The sequence below is a fragment of the Malus domestica genome, chromosome 17 (genome assembly GCF_042453785.1).
Source record: "Malus domestica chromosome 17, GDT2T_hap1".
NCBI classification, from domain to species: Eukaryota; Viridiplantae; Streptophyta; class Magnoliopsida; order Rosales; family Rosaceae; genus Malus; species Malus domestica.
Genome location: NC_091677.1, coordinates 5,369,473 through 5,382,842, shown reverse-complemented (window position 1 = coordinate 5,382,842; position 13,370 = coordinate 5,369,473). Strand labels below are relative to the sequence as shown.

General features: G+C 40.0%; 1 protein-coding gene across 1 annotated transcript; it reads left to right on the top strand.

The window, feature by feature from the left end:
• The first annotated feature begins 141 nt into the window (after window positions 1-141).
• On the top strand, window positions 142-12,559 carry LOC103404870 (uncharacterized). Its single transcript, XM_029097438.2, has 17 exons — window positions 142-500; window positions 1,065-1,183; window positions 1,353-1,398; window positions 1,539-1,611; window positions 1,702-1,759; window positions 2,439-2,534; window positions 2,993-3,110; window positions 3,181-3,447; window positions 4,100-4,201; window positions 4,383-4,740; window positions 4,821-4,934; window positions 5,395-6,023; window positions 6,152-6,348; window positions 6,484-6,706; window positions 7,048-7,167; window positions 7,756-8,529; window positions 9,117-12,559. Exons 1-17 carry the CDS (start codon window positions 405-407, stop codon window positions 12,183-12,185), a joined length of 6,459 nt encoding a protein of 2,152 aa, XP_028953271.2. The 5' UTR covers window positions 142-404; the 3' UTR covers window positions 12,186-12,559.
• Window positions 12,560-13,370: the final 811 nt, after the last annotated feature.

Sequence of the window (13,370 nt, the reverse complement as noted above, 5' to 3'; positions counted from 1 at the left end):
TTTTGAGTGGGATAGTATGGTTCTCATTAAGAACAAATTTATGAAAGGTTTAATAATTCGTAACCGGAATTGTCGGAAATAAATTGAGGAGGTGTCAGGTAATTGGAAAGTACATAATTACACAAACACCCCTCCGAAGATGGATAAATTATTATTGAAACAAGAAGAAAAAAGACAGTCTGTTCTTTCTTATGCCCTTTGTTCTTGTTCGTAGAGCTTTTCTGCTCTAACGATCTCATTTTCCTTCGCTCCAAAATCACGCTACCAAAAGTCCCCAGATTCCACCGCGAATTTCACAAATTCCGCTGCTTTTAGGGTTGGGCGGCGGAGCGAATGCCAGCGGAGGGGGGGGGGGTTCGGAGCTGAGCTGGCAGCGTAGACGAAGCGAATCGTAGAGTGAAACAATGAAGGCGGGAAGCGCCGCGAAGCTTATCGTCGACGCCCTGCTCCAGCGGTTTCTTCCTCTCGCACGGCGTCGTATTGAAACTGCTCAAGCTCAGGTCCGTTTTCTGATTTGAATCCACTCGAAATTCTGCAAATGTTCACATGTTTGATTGAATTTAGGTTTTTCGCCTCCGTCTGCATATCTATGTAGCTCTCTCTGTGAAATTAGCAATCTTTCGTCGTCAATAAAGATCTTTGCTCCGCTTGTTTTTGCATTTCACTTCATATTTTGATTCCATGGTTTCCAGCATGCTTTAGCTATAGTGAATTTCGTAGTTGGCTCGAGGAACTTGGTAGAGTTACTTGGGGTGGTCATTTGTTCCTTTGTAATCTTTGTAAGCATGATTTTGAAACGTTAGTTGAGGAAAGAGTAATTAACCATGATGAAGAAGTTAAAAATAGTTGCAGGGATTCATCTTAGGTTCCAAATGCTGTCCAAGGTCCTCTATTTATGTAGAAATGGTACCGACATTGTCATTTGTTGCTGCACATTGTCTATAACTTTCACAATATGAGTTAATGCCTTTGTTGTTTAGTGAATGTTTGTTTTGCTATGATGGGTTGGCATTCATCTTACAAGTGATTTTTTTTTCTCTTTTCGTTATGTGCGGAACTTATAGGATGGGCAGTATCTCCGACCATCTGACCCTGCTTATGAGCAAGTGCTGGATTCATTAGCTATGGTAGCACGGCATACACCGATACCTCTTTTAGAAGCTCTTCTAAGATGGAGAGAAGGGTGGGTTTCTTCCTCTCCTTAGTTGTTCTGGACTTGATGCCTTTATCCTAACCTCTTGTTTATAATGGCATGGGTAGAGCTACAATATGTCAAAGCATTGTTGTTGATCCGAGTTATTCATTGTTTTTGGCCTAGCCATTTCATTTAACATAGAAATCTTTTGTTGCAGTGAATCCCCAAAAGGCGCAAATGACGCATCTACATTCCAAAGAAAGGTTTGTATGGAGCAGTTTGCATAGTATAGAAACTAGAGTATCAAATTTTATTACTTTTTCCATTATTTTCAACATGTATTTGTGATTGGGCAGTCTGCTTCATTAGTTATAACTTTCATGCTATGTTTACTGAAGCTCAGCTTGCGGTGGAGTGCATTTTTTGCTCAGCATGTATTCGCTTTGTTGAGTGTTGTCCACAAGAGGGACTTACAGGTTAGTTCATTTCATTGCTATTTTATTTTACCTTGAGGCTTGCAAAGTTGTATTATTCAGTGAACTAACACAGGCTTTGTTTTTATGTAGAGAAACTTTGGTCTGGGCTTGAAAATTTTGTGTTTGACTGGCTGATCAATGCTGACAGGTAAAGCTATAGTTGGTTGTGGGAACTTCTTGTTTATATGTTGTGGCTTAATTTTGGTGTCTGTTATATGCTTCATCGTGCGGATGCTTTTCCCAGTTCTCTTGTATTTGTCATACCTTTCCCATAAATTTGATATATGCATGGAGTAATTGTTGTGGACTTTTTTTTTTCTTTTAATCAGGAAAGAGAAAAGGTGCGGATCTTTTTTACGTTTTTTGCCTCAGTTCTTGATATTGATTTCTATGTTGGTTCTGACTTTATGATACACAAATTTATAATAAAATTTGAGTACCAGGATGTTGTTTGGATCTAAGCATTTAACCTTATGTCCTGGGTGTGAATGTGAAAGCAATGTAAGATGACTGATTAACTGGATAATACTGGTTGTTCTTTATTTTAGTTGAGGGAGTTTTAGCATAAAATTTAATCAAGAATAATGCCTTTGGGATGATACGATTTTAGGAGAGGACACTACTATAGCTATTTACTAGAGATCTAACTCAGAGAGCTGAACTTCCCTACAACCCTATTCCCTGCTGTTATATGTAGTGCAGAGAGCCAGAGATGAAGGGACTCAAACACATATCTGAAAAATTGATAAAAGTAAACCTCATTAGAAGCTTTATTTTCATTGGTCATATACTTATCTGGGTTGCAATCCATTTTACTGTTATTGCAGGGTTGTTAGTCAGGTTGAATATCCTTCATTGGTTGACCTGCGAGGACTTCTTCTGGACTTAGTTGCTCAGCTCTTGGGTGCCTTGTCTCGCATCAGGTGACAGAATATCACCAAACTCCCTCACCCCCTTCCCCCCTCTCACTCGTAAAAGAAAGGAAATAACACAAAGAAGAGAATTGCAAAACGATTTAAAAATATTGTTCATTATTAAATTGGTTTTGAAATCTGTTATTTTGATGATTTTGTGTCTTTTAATACTCTTGCTTTGCGGTATTTGTGATTTAGGCTGCATAGGTAATGCACTAGCATTTTCTTTCAAATTTAATATAGTTCTTTTTAATTTTATCATCTGTCATTTGTGAGGTTGGGTGTATATTAACTCGTTCAGTATTATTTGATACTATATGTTGTTCTGACCAATTTTGCGTATATTATTTTGATAATATATGTTGTTCTGACCAATTTTAGGTAATCTGGCATCTTAATTACATTTACCTATCCAGTATGATTAACTACAAGTTTAGTTAATGTTATATACTGGTTATCATGTTCAGGTTTAGCTCGGTCACTGAGCGCTTTTTCATGGAACTCAGTATTCGTCGAATCGACACTAGTGTTGCCCGAAGTGAAACACTTAGTATCATTAATGGAATGCGCTACTTGAAACTTGGGGTATGTGGATAGTAACATTCATATAGGAAAAATGATATTAGGACGACTCTATAACTAAAGTAACTGTCAGGTAAAAACTGAGGGTGGACTGAATGCATCTGCTTCCTTTGTGGCAAAAGCAAACCCTCTCAATCGTGCACCACATAAACGCAAAAGTGAGCTCCATCATGCTCTATGCAATATGCTTTCAAATATCCTAGCACCTTTGGCAGATGGTGGAAAAAGCCAGTGGCCACCTTTAGGTGTAGATCCTGCACTTACACTCTGGCATGAAGCTGTTGGGCGGATAAGAGGACAACTTATCCATTGGATGGAAAAACAAAGCAAACATATTGCTGTAAGTTGACCCCTCTCTTTTACATATTTCTTATCTGATTCTGATTTGGGTTTTCCAATATCGAAAATGTGCAAAATAATATACATAGTACTTTCACTTATCATGGAGAAGGTAACCCCTTTGCACTTTACTGTTGCTTCCATTTGATTTCGGGATACAATCCAAAAATGAAACAGAAAAAGAATTTGATGCCTTATACAGCGATTAAAAGTTTATTTCTTTATACAGACTGTCATGGTAGTCCTGGAATTGTATTATGAATATCTCATCTTTTAAGCTGAAGTACTTGTCGCCGTACTGGGGCAGTTTGTGCATGACAAGTTCATGTGCCACTTTTACAGAGGCATGCTTTGGTATTAGGAGTTTCACTTGATTATATTCTCGAATTACAAGTATTCCTCTGAAAGGGTCCTCCATTTTTTGTAGCTGTAGTTTTTCTGATGAAGTTTGGCTTAAATGATTGCTGTTAGATGGTGTGGCTGGTGTTTGATGTTTTTATTTCCAGTTATGGGGTCAGGTCAATTGTTACTCTTTTTCCCCTTTGCCATTATTGTTAAATATGCATTTTCTGTCAAGCTAGTGCTGTCTATTACATCCTCCCCTTGCATGTTTGTGGTTTTCATTTTAATTTCATGTAAACAATTTTTGTCAGGTTGGTTACCCTTTGGTAACTCTTCTTCTCTGTCTTGGCGATGATACGTTTTTCATCCACAACTTAAGCCCTCACATGGATCAACTCTACAAGCTTCTTAGAGTAAGTTCAAGAAACAAATGGTGTAGGGGACAATAAAGCGTATATTTGGTTAGTTGGTTGTATTGTCCAGGTCCAATCATGTTTTCTTAGCATGTTCATATGTTGAAAGGTGGGAGCCATATCCTTGTAGTTTTCCATTTCATGCATAAGTTGTATGACATTATGTAGTTTATTCATTCAGGACAAGACCCATCGTTTCATGGCCTTGGACTGTCTTCATCGAGTTTTGAGGTTTTACTTGAGCGTCCATGCATTAGGCCAGTCGCATAATCGTACATGGGATTACTTGGACAGTGTTACCTCACAACTGTTAACGGTTCTGAAGAAAGGAATGCTTACTCAGGATGTCCAACATGATAAACTTGTGGAGTTCTGTGTGACTATAGCAGAACATAACCTTGATTTTGCCATGAACCATATGATACTGGAACTGCTGAAACAAGATAGTCCTAGTGAAGCAAAGGTTATTGGTCTCCGTGCTTTGCTCGCCATTGTAATGTCACCTTCAAGTCCGCATGTTGGCTTGGACATATTCAAAGGTTCAGTCATATACTTGTAACCATATTCTAGTAGCTGAAGTTTTCAACTGATCCTCATTGAAGTCTTCTTACATCAACAGGTCATGATATTGGCCATTATATTCCAAAAGTGAAGGCTGCAATTGAGTCAATTTTGAGGTCTTGCCATAGAACCTATAGTCAGGCTCTTCTGACGTCTTCAAGGACCACCATAGGTATTTTATTTACTAATACTATGCACAGACAATATTGAAGGAATCAAAATTTGTATATATATATATAATATAGTAGGTTTCTCTTTTCATTTTTGCTTTGATATGCTAATTAATTTTCATGTTGTCAGTTTCTGTATGTTGTTTATAATCCATGTTGTGATGGGATCACTGTCTTAGTGAGCTTGTCATACGCAGTTGACTCCTTCACTCTCCCTACATGTCACTGCACACAGTAAACCATTGAGTTCTCTACCTTACTAGGCCAACCAGTAGTTTTATTGTTGTGCAGGCTTTTTCTGAAAATTCCTGCCCGCCAATCTCATTTTGCTAAGATACTAAATGTTTTTGTTGCAGTTACAGAATAATTAGCTAAAGTATAACCCAATTATCTGCGCATGCTGCTTAACTTTATGCTTACGTTGCTGTAATGACAACGCTAAATAAACTTTATGCTTTCCAGATTCTGCAACCAAGGAAAAGTCTCAAGGATATCTCTTCCGTTCTGTGCTGAAATGCATACCGTATCTAATAGAAGAGGTTGGACGGAGTGATAAAATCACTGAAATAATACCTCAACATGGGATAAGCATTGATCCTGGTGTTCGCGAGGAAGCTGTGCAGGTACTGAACCGGATTGTGAGATACCTTCCCCATCGTCGCTTTGCAGTGATGAGAGGGATGGCGAACTTCGTCCTACGACTTCCTGATGAATTCCCACTTCTAATTCAAACATCATTAGGCCGTTTGTTGGAACTCATGCGTTTTTGGAGAGCATGTTTAATTGATGATAGACTGGAATGTGATTCTCAAGACACAAAGCGCGTAGGGCGAAATGATGGATTTAAGAAACCTTCTTTCCATATAGCAGGAGAGTTGATTGAGTTTCGTGCATCAGAGATAGATGCAGTTGGTCTTATCTTCCTTAGTTCTGTTGACAGCCAGATTAGACATACTGCACTGGAGTTATTGCGGTGTGTACGTGCTTTAAGGAATGATATACGGTACCTTACAATATCCGCGCAGCCTGATCATAGTCTGAAATATGAACCTGAACCAATATTTATAATTGATGTCTTGGAAGAGCATGGGGTGAGTTATCTTCCTATCTTTAACCTTATCTTCTTTTGTTCCCCCTGTCCCGTTTTCGATTTGAGTTGCAATGTTGCAAATGTACATCTTATTGAATTTCATTTATGAATCTTTTTCTAATGTTTCAGGATGACATCGTCCAGAGCTGCTATTGGGATTCTGGGCGTCCATTTGATTTGAGACGAGAATCTGATGCAATCCCTCCTGACGTGACACTTCAGTCTATAATATTTGAGAGCCCTGATAAGAACAGGTGGGCTCGTTGTCTTAGTGAGCTTGTCAAATACGCTGCGGAACTTTGCCCAAGATCTGTCCATGAAGCAAAGTAAGTATATTCCCGTTTATGTTTAGTTATCTTGTGCATCTTTGAAACACTTTATAATGATCAGGATTTTCTGGTCAACCCGAATTTCACGATTGAAATTCCATGATCTTGTCGTAACACAATCTAAATTTGCAGGGCAGAGGTAATGCAACGTCTGGCTCATGTCACACCTGTTGAGTTGGGTGGGAAGGCTCATCAGTCACAAGATTCAGACAGCAAACTGGAGCAGTGGCTCATGTATGCAATGTTCGTATGTTCATGTCCACCAAATAATAGAGAAGCTGGTAGTATAGTTGCAACCAAAGATCTTTACCATCTAATTTTTCCGTCTCTAAAATCTGGATCTGAGGCACATATAGTAAGTACTTGCTAGATGTTTGTTTAATTTCAGTATTTTATTATATAAATGGATATATGGAATCATGGATACAAGAAGATTTTTTGTGGTTACAAATTGTCATGTCTAGTGTACCTTGTCCTTACTTTCTTTTTCTTGTGATTACAACATATTTGTGGTGGGGATCCAGTTCTAATGCCCGTAGAATTGGATCCTATTGTTATGTTACTACTAGTTTCAGGTCTTTTGCATCTGTAAGGGTTTCTTTAATTAGAAAACATATTCCTTTTCATTGATTAATTATTCCATGCTTGTTGATTCTCTTCAACTGGGTAGACTAAATTTCGTCCTTTCTAATTTAGCATGCAGCAACAATGACTCTTGGCCGCTCGCATTTGGAAGGATGTGAAATCATGTTTACTGAGCTTGCATCTTTCATTGATGAGGTTTCCTCAGAGACAGAGGCAAAGCCAAAGTGGAAGGTGCTGTATAAACTCCTCAAATTTCTTTTATTCAAGGCTATCATTTGAAGACTCAGCATTTTGACATTTTCAATGTACTGAATATGTTTGGTACTAGAAAGTATCGATTTGCTATACTTTACATAAGGGGAAAAATTCATGCTGCCAACATCAAAAGTGGCTAGCATGCCCATCATTTGTGTGGTCTATACGTTTTGGTATTCTACTCGGGTGTTTTAGGAACAAATGATTATTTCCCTTTTATAAATATTAATCCAACTCCCTTTATTTCATCAAATGAAAATATTTACTATCCCATGCTCTCTACAAATTGATGATGTTATAATTTTGTGCAGCACTTTATGACAAAGGAGATTTGTATTAATTACATTGACAGCAGTTGATCTTTGTACCTACTTTTAAATTGATTTCTAGTTTGTATAGCTTTCAGTTTTGAGTTGTTTTATATTAGCAAAATGTTTTGTTAAACTGATTATATGTAAAGGCTTAAGAACTATTTGAATATCCTTTATTTTTTGCTTCAACTGTTAAAGTGCTTCATTAGTTAGATATTGGTTATCAGTGTATCTGACTAAACATGATATACAGAGTCAAAAATCTCGCCGGGAGGAGCTTCGTATCCATATTGCAAATATATTTCGTACTGTTGCTGAGAATGTATGGCCTGGCATGCTGGCCCGTAAGCCAGTTTTCCGTCTCCACTATCTGAAGTTCATTGATGAAACAACCAGACAGATATTGACAGCACCTGCTGAAAACTTCCAAGATATGCAGCCTCTCCGCTTTGCACTTGCTTCTGTTCTAAGATCACTAGCCCCCGAATTTGTTGAGTCAAAATCAGAGAAATTTGATGTCAGAACTAGAAAGCGACTGTTTGATCTTCTTCTCTCCTGGTGTGATGACACAGGCAGTACCTGGGGCCAAGAAGGTGTTAGTGATTATCGACGTGAGGTGGAACGTTATAAGTCTTCTCAGAATGCCCGGTCAAAAGATTCTGTGGACAAAATATCATTTGATAAAGAACTTAGTGAACAGGTGGAGGCCATCCAGTGGGCCTCCATGAATGCTATGGCTTCACTCTTATACGGGCCTTGCTTTGATGATAATGCAAGGAAGATGAGTGGCCGTGTTATATCTTGGATCAACAGTTTGTTCATTGAGCCAGCACCAAGGGCTCCATTTGGGTACTCACCAGCTGACCCAAGAACTCCATCATATTCGAAGTACAATGGAGAAGGAGGTCGTGGGACTGGTGGTCGTGATAGGCATAGGGGTGGTCATCATCGTGTTTCTTTAGCAAAACTGGCTTTGAAGAATCTATTACAAACAAATTTGGACCTGTTTCCTGCTTGTATTGATCAGGTACTCATGTCTCCTTTGCCTATTCTGTTCCTTTATCATTAGATTTTATTTATTTTTTAAATAAAAAGAGCCAGAGGCACAGTGCCCCTACTATATGTTATGTAGAATTTATTCCAGCCCTGAGGCTGATTAGCCTATGCTAGATTGAGTCTGTTGGGGCTATAGCTCCTATTAGAATCTTCGCCCTCCTTGCCACTTGAGGATCCTGTAATTTGATTCACTTTGCCGCATACTACATATGATAATTGATGGACTGTTAATTCACTAGTAAATTCATCATATTTACAGATGATTCCTTGACAATCAACAAGGTAATTCTGACTTCCATAGAAGTAACTTGGTATTTTCAAGTACTGAGAATCTACCTAGTGCTTTGCAAGTCGGTTGGAATAAAATGTCAAAGTCAATTCTCTTCCTTTTTTTCCTAGAAAAATTCACATGCATTCTCTCTGGTCTTCAGTTGCATCTTTACTATATTGCTAGGTTGGTATTCTTTATATTCACTGTTTTGTTGGGAACTTACATCTCAAAATTAAGGGATTTCATTTTTATTTAAAAGTTAGAACATATTTGATACTTTGTTGCAGTGCTATTACTCTGATGCTGCTATAGCTGATGGATACTTCAGTGTGCTGGCTGAGGTCTACATGCGCCAAGAGATACCAAAATGTGAAATCCAGAGACTTTTGAGTCTAATTCTCTATAAGGTTGTAGATCCATCAAGACAAATCCGTGATGATGCCCTTCAGATGCTTGAGACACTTTCTGTTCGTGAGTGGGCTGAGGATGGCATTGAGAGCTCAGTGAATTATCGGGCTGCTGTTGTGGGTAACCTTCCTGATTCCTACCAACAGTTTCAATACAAGCTCTCATGTAAACTTGCCAAAGATCATCCTGAGTTGAGTCAGCTTCTATGCGAGGAGATTATGCAGAGGCAACTTGATGCTGTTGATATAATTGCACAGCATCAGGTCTTAACATGCATGGCTCCTTGGATTGAGAACTTAAATTTCTGGAAACTTAAGGACTCGGGTTGGAGTGAAAGATTACTAAAAAGTCTTTACTACGTGACATGGCGGCATGGTGACCACTTTCCTGATGAAATTGAGAAACTTTGGAGTACAATTGCTAGCAAACCCAGGAACATTAGTCCTGTTTTAGATTTCTTGATCACAAAAGGGATAGAGGACTGTGATTCAAATGCATCTGCAGAAATAAGTGGTGCTTTTGCTACATATTTCTCTGTTGCAAAGCGAGTAAGTTTATACTTAGCACGGGTATGTCCTCAGCGAACAATTGACCACCTGGTTTACCAGTTAGCTCAGCGCATGCTGGAGGATAGCATAGATCCAATTGGGCCAATTGCAAATAAGATTGATGCTAATGGAAATTTTGTGCTAGAATTCTCTCAAGGGCCTGCAGTTCCCCAAATTCCGTCACTGGTGGACATCCAGCCACACATGTCACCATTACTTGTCCGGGGCTCCTTTGATGGTCCATTAAGGAATGCAAGTGGGAGCCTCAGCTGGCGAACAGCAGGTGTGACAGGCCGAAGTGTCTCTGGCCCAATAGGTCCAATGCCTCCTGAGTTGAACATTGTTCCTGCAAATGCGGGCCGTTCAGGTCAGCTCCTTCCAGCACTGGTTAATATGTCGGGGCCTTTAATGGGGGTCAGAAGTTCAACTGGAAGCTTGCGGAGTCGCCATGTTTCTCGGGACAGTGGAGACTATCTTATTGATACTCCAAACTCGGGTGAAGACGGGTTGCACTCTGGGGTTTCCATGCATGGGATTAGTGCAAAAGAACTTCAGTCGGCCTTGCAGGGCCATCAACAACATTCACTGACACATGCAGATATAGCATTGATCCTACTCGCAGAAATTGCATATGAAAATGATGAAGATTTTCGCGAGCACTTGCCCCTTCTCTTTCATGTTACATTTGTTTCGATGGATAGTTCGGAAGACATTGTGCTGGAACACTGCCAACATCTGCTCGTTAATCTTCTATACTCTCTTGCAGGACGGCACTTGGAACTGTATGAGGTTGAAAATAGTGATGGAGAGAACAAGCAGCAGGTTGTGAGCCTGATCAAGTATGTCCAGTCAAAGCGAGGAAGCATGATGTGGGAAAATGAGGACCCCACGGTCGTGAGATCTGAGCTTCCAAGTGCAGCGTTGTTGTCTGCTCTAGTTCAGAGCATGGTGGATGCTATCTTCTTCCAAGGAGATCTTCGTGAGACCTGGGGAGCTGAGGCACTGAAATGGGCCATGGAGTGCACATCGAGACACCTAGCCTGCCGCTCACATCAGATTTACCGTGCATTGCGGCCTAGTGTCACAAGCGATATGTGTGTGTTGCTCCTTCGGTGCCTTCAAAGGTGCCTAGGAAATCCAGTACCTCCTGTTTTAGGATTCATTATGGAAATCCTGTTGACATTGCAAGTGATGGTGGAGAACATGGAACCAGAAAAGGTGATACTTTACCCCCAACTCTTTTGGGGGTGTGTAGCTATGATGCACACAGATTTTGTTCACGTCTACTGTCAAGTGCTTGAACTATTCTCACGTGTGATTGACCGTCTATCGTTCCGAGACAGAACAACAGAAAATGTGCTCCTTTCGAGCATGCCTCGGGATGAGTTGGATACCAATAATGACATTAGGGACTTCCAGCGAATGGAAACCAGGAGTGGCTATGAGCAGCCTCCATCTGGTGGAAATCTGCCGACATTTGAAGGTGTGCAACCTCTTGTTCTTAAAGGACTCATGTCAACAGTTAGTCATGGTGTTTCAATTGAAGTTCTCTCACGGATCACGGTGCATTCATGTGATTCTATATTTGGAGGTGCTGAGACAAGACTCTTGATGCACATCACAGGCCTACTTCCCTGGCTCTGCTTGCAGCTTAGCAAGGATCCGGTGTTGGGGCCTGCGTCACCGCTGCAACAGCAGTTCCAGAAAGCTTGCTCTGTTGCGGCCAACATCTCTATTTGGTGTAGAGCAAAATCATTAGATGAATTGGCTACTGTATTTATGATTTACTCTCGTGGTGAGATCAAAAGCATCAACAACCTCCTTGCTTGTGTCTCGCCACTCTTATGCAATGCGTGGTTCCCAAAGCACTCAGCTTTGGCTTTTGGGCACTTGTTACGATTACTGGAGAAAGGGCCAGTTGAGTATCAGCGTGTGATACTGCTCATGCTCAAGGCATTGCTCCAGCATACTCCCATGGATGCTGCCCAAAGTCCACACATGTATGCAATTGTGTCCCAATTGGTAGAGAGCACACTGTGCTGGGAGGCACTGAGTGTCCTAGAAGCTCTTCTGCAAAGCTGCAGCTCAGTGCCAGGTTCTCATCCTCACGAACCTGGGACGTTTGAGAACGGGATTGGTGGTGGTGATGACAAAATGCTAGCTCCTCAGACCTCATTTAAGGCTCGCAGCGGGCCCCTACAGTATGGTATGACATCTCCATTTACAACAGGTTCAACGCCAGCGCACGGGAGTGCAACGGAGTCCGGAATCTCACCTAGAGAAGTGGCTTTGCAAAACACAAGGCTCATGCTGGGGCGGGTTCTTGCCAGCTGTGCGCTGGGGAAGAGAAGAGATTACAGAAGGCTGGTACCTTTTGTGACCAGCATTGGGAACCCCTAACTTACAAGCTGTATGTTTTCTTCTATTTCTTTTGTTTTTCAATGGCATCGTTATACAGTAGGGGGTAGCCCCTCCCCACATTGTAGAGGTTCAACCGTCTATTCGATTCCCTTAGGAGTTAATATATTTGATGTATATTAGTGGATGATGCGCGCGGGGCATTTGAGAAAGTTTTGCATACATGATGATGCGCCGGTGCATGGGAATTTTGTAAATAGGGTAGTGGTTTGGGAAACTAATAGTGTAATACTTTGCACAGTAAAACGCCTTGTAGAGGCCTTTTCTGTCAAGGATATTTTACATGCACGCTTTTGCCAATTTTATTTGTTTGCGTTGCTGCCCTCCATCTCAAATGTCAAGTCCCTTGAATTTAATCTTGGCCACCTGTAAATCAAGCAAATCTAACTTACAATTTACATGCATATTGATCGAGAAGCAACTGAGATTTTGACATTGGACAATGTTGATCACACTCTCGGGGATGATCCTATAAACGAGATGAATCTCCACCTTATTTAGTGCCCCAAGTCCATCTAATTAACTAAATTGACTTTTGAAAAGAAAAAAAAGAAAAAAAGTTGCAAAGGACGCTTAATAGGGTTTCTTATGTCTATGGGATTCAAATCAATCAACGGGAATGGACTTCAAATTGCCGCTAAAAAAAACCTAAAACCATACAAAACCTAAACCAAAATTTAATTGTCAAATTGTTCACTATTCCAAGTGCTAATAACTGCTTCACAACTTTTTACAAGTAATATATTGCCATAAATTTCAAATTGTTCACTATTCCAAGTGCTAATATTTATTTCACAACTTTTTACAAGTAAGATATTGCCATAAATTGTATGGTGTTGTAAAATTGTGGGAATAAATGCTCACAATAGTGTATTTGTTATTATGTGAAGTTTTCAAAAATGTCATAGTAATTTGCTGTTATGTGAAGTTTTCAAAATGAGCAATCATTTCACTTTTTTGGTTTGTCACGGATGTGGCTCTATATAAAGAGTACTCCGTGTGTGATTACAATACACAGAAAAGAAAAGAAGTGAAAGCAATAATATCAGTATCCCTTCCTCCCTCTTTTTCTTGCAATCTTTTGTATTATAGTTACGAAACTAAAAAGTGTGATATCTTGCACCCGCTTCTCTCCTGTCCCTAGTAAAGGTTATCTCTCTAACTTTT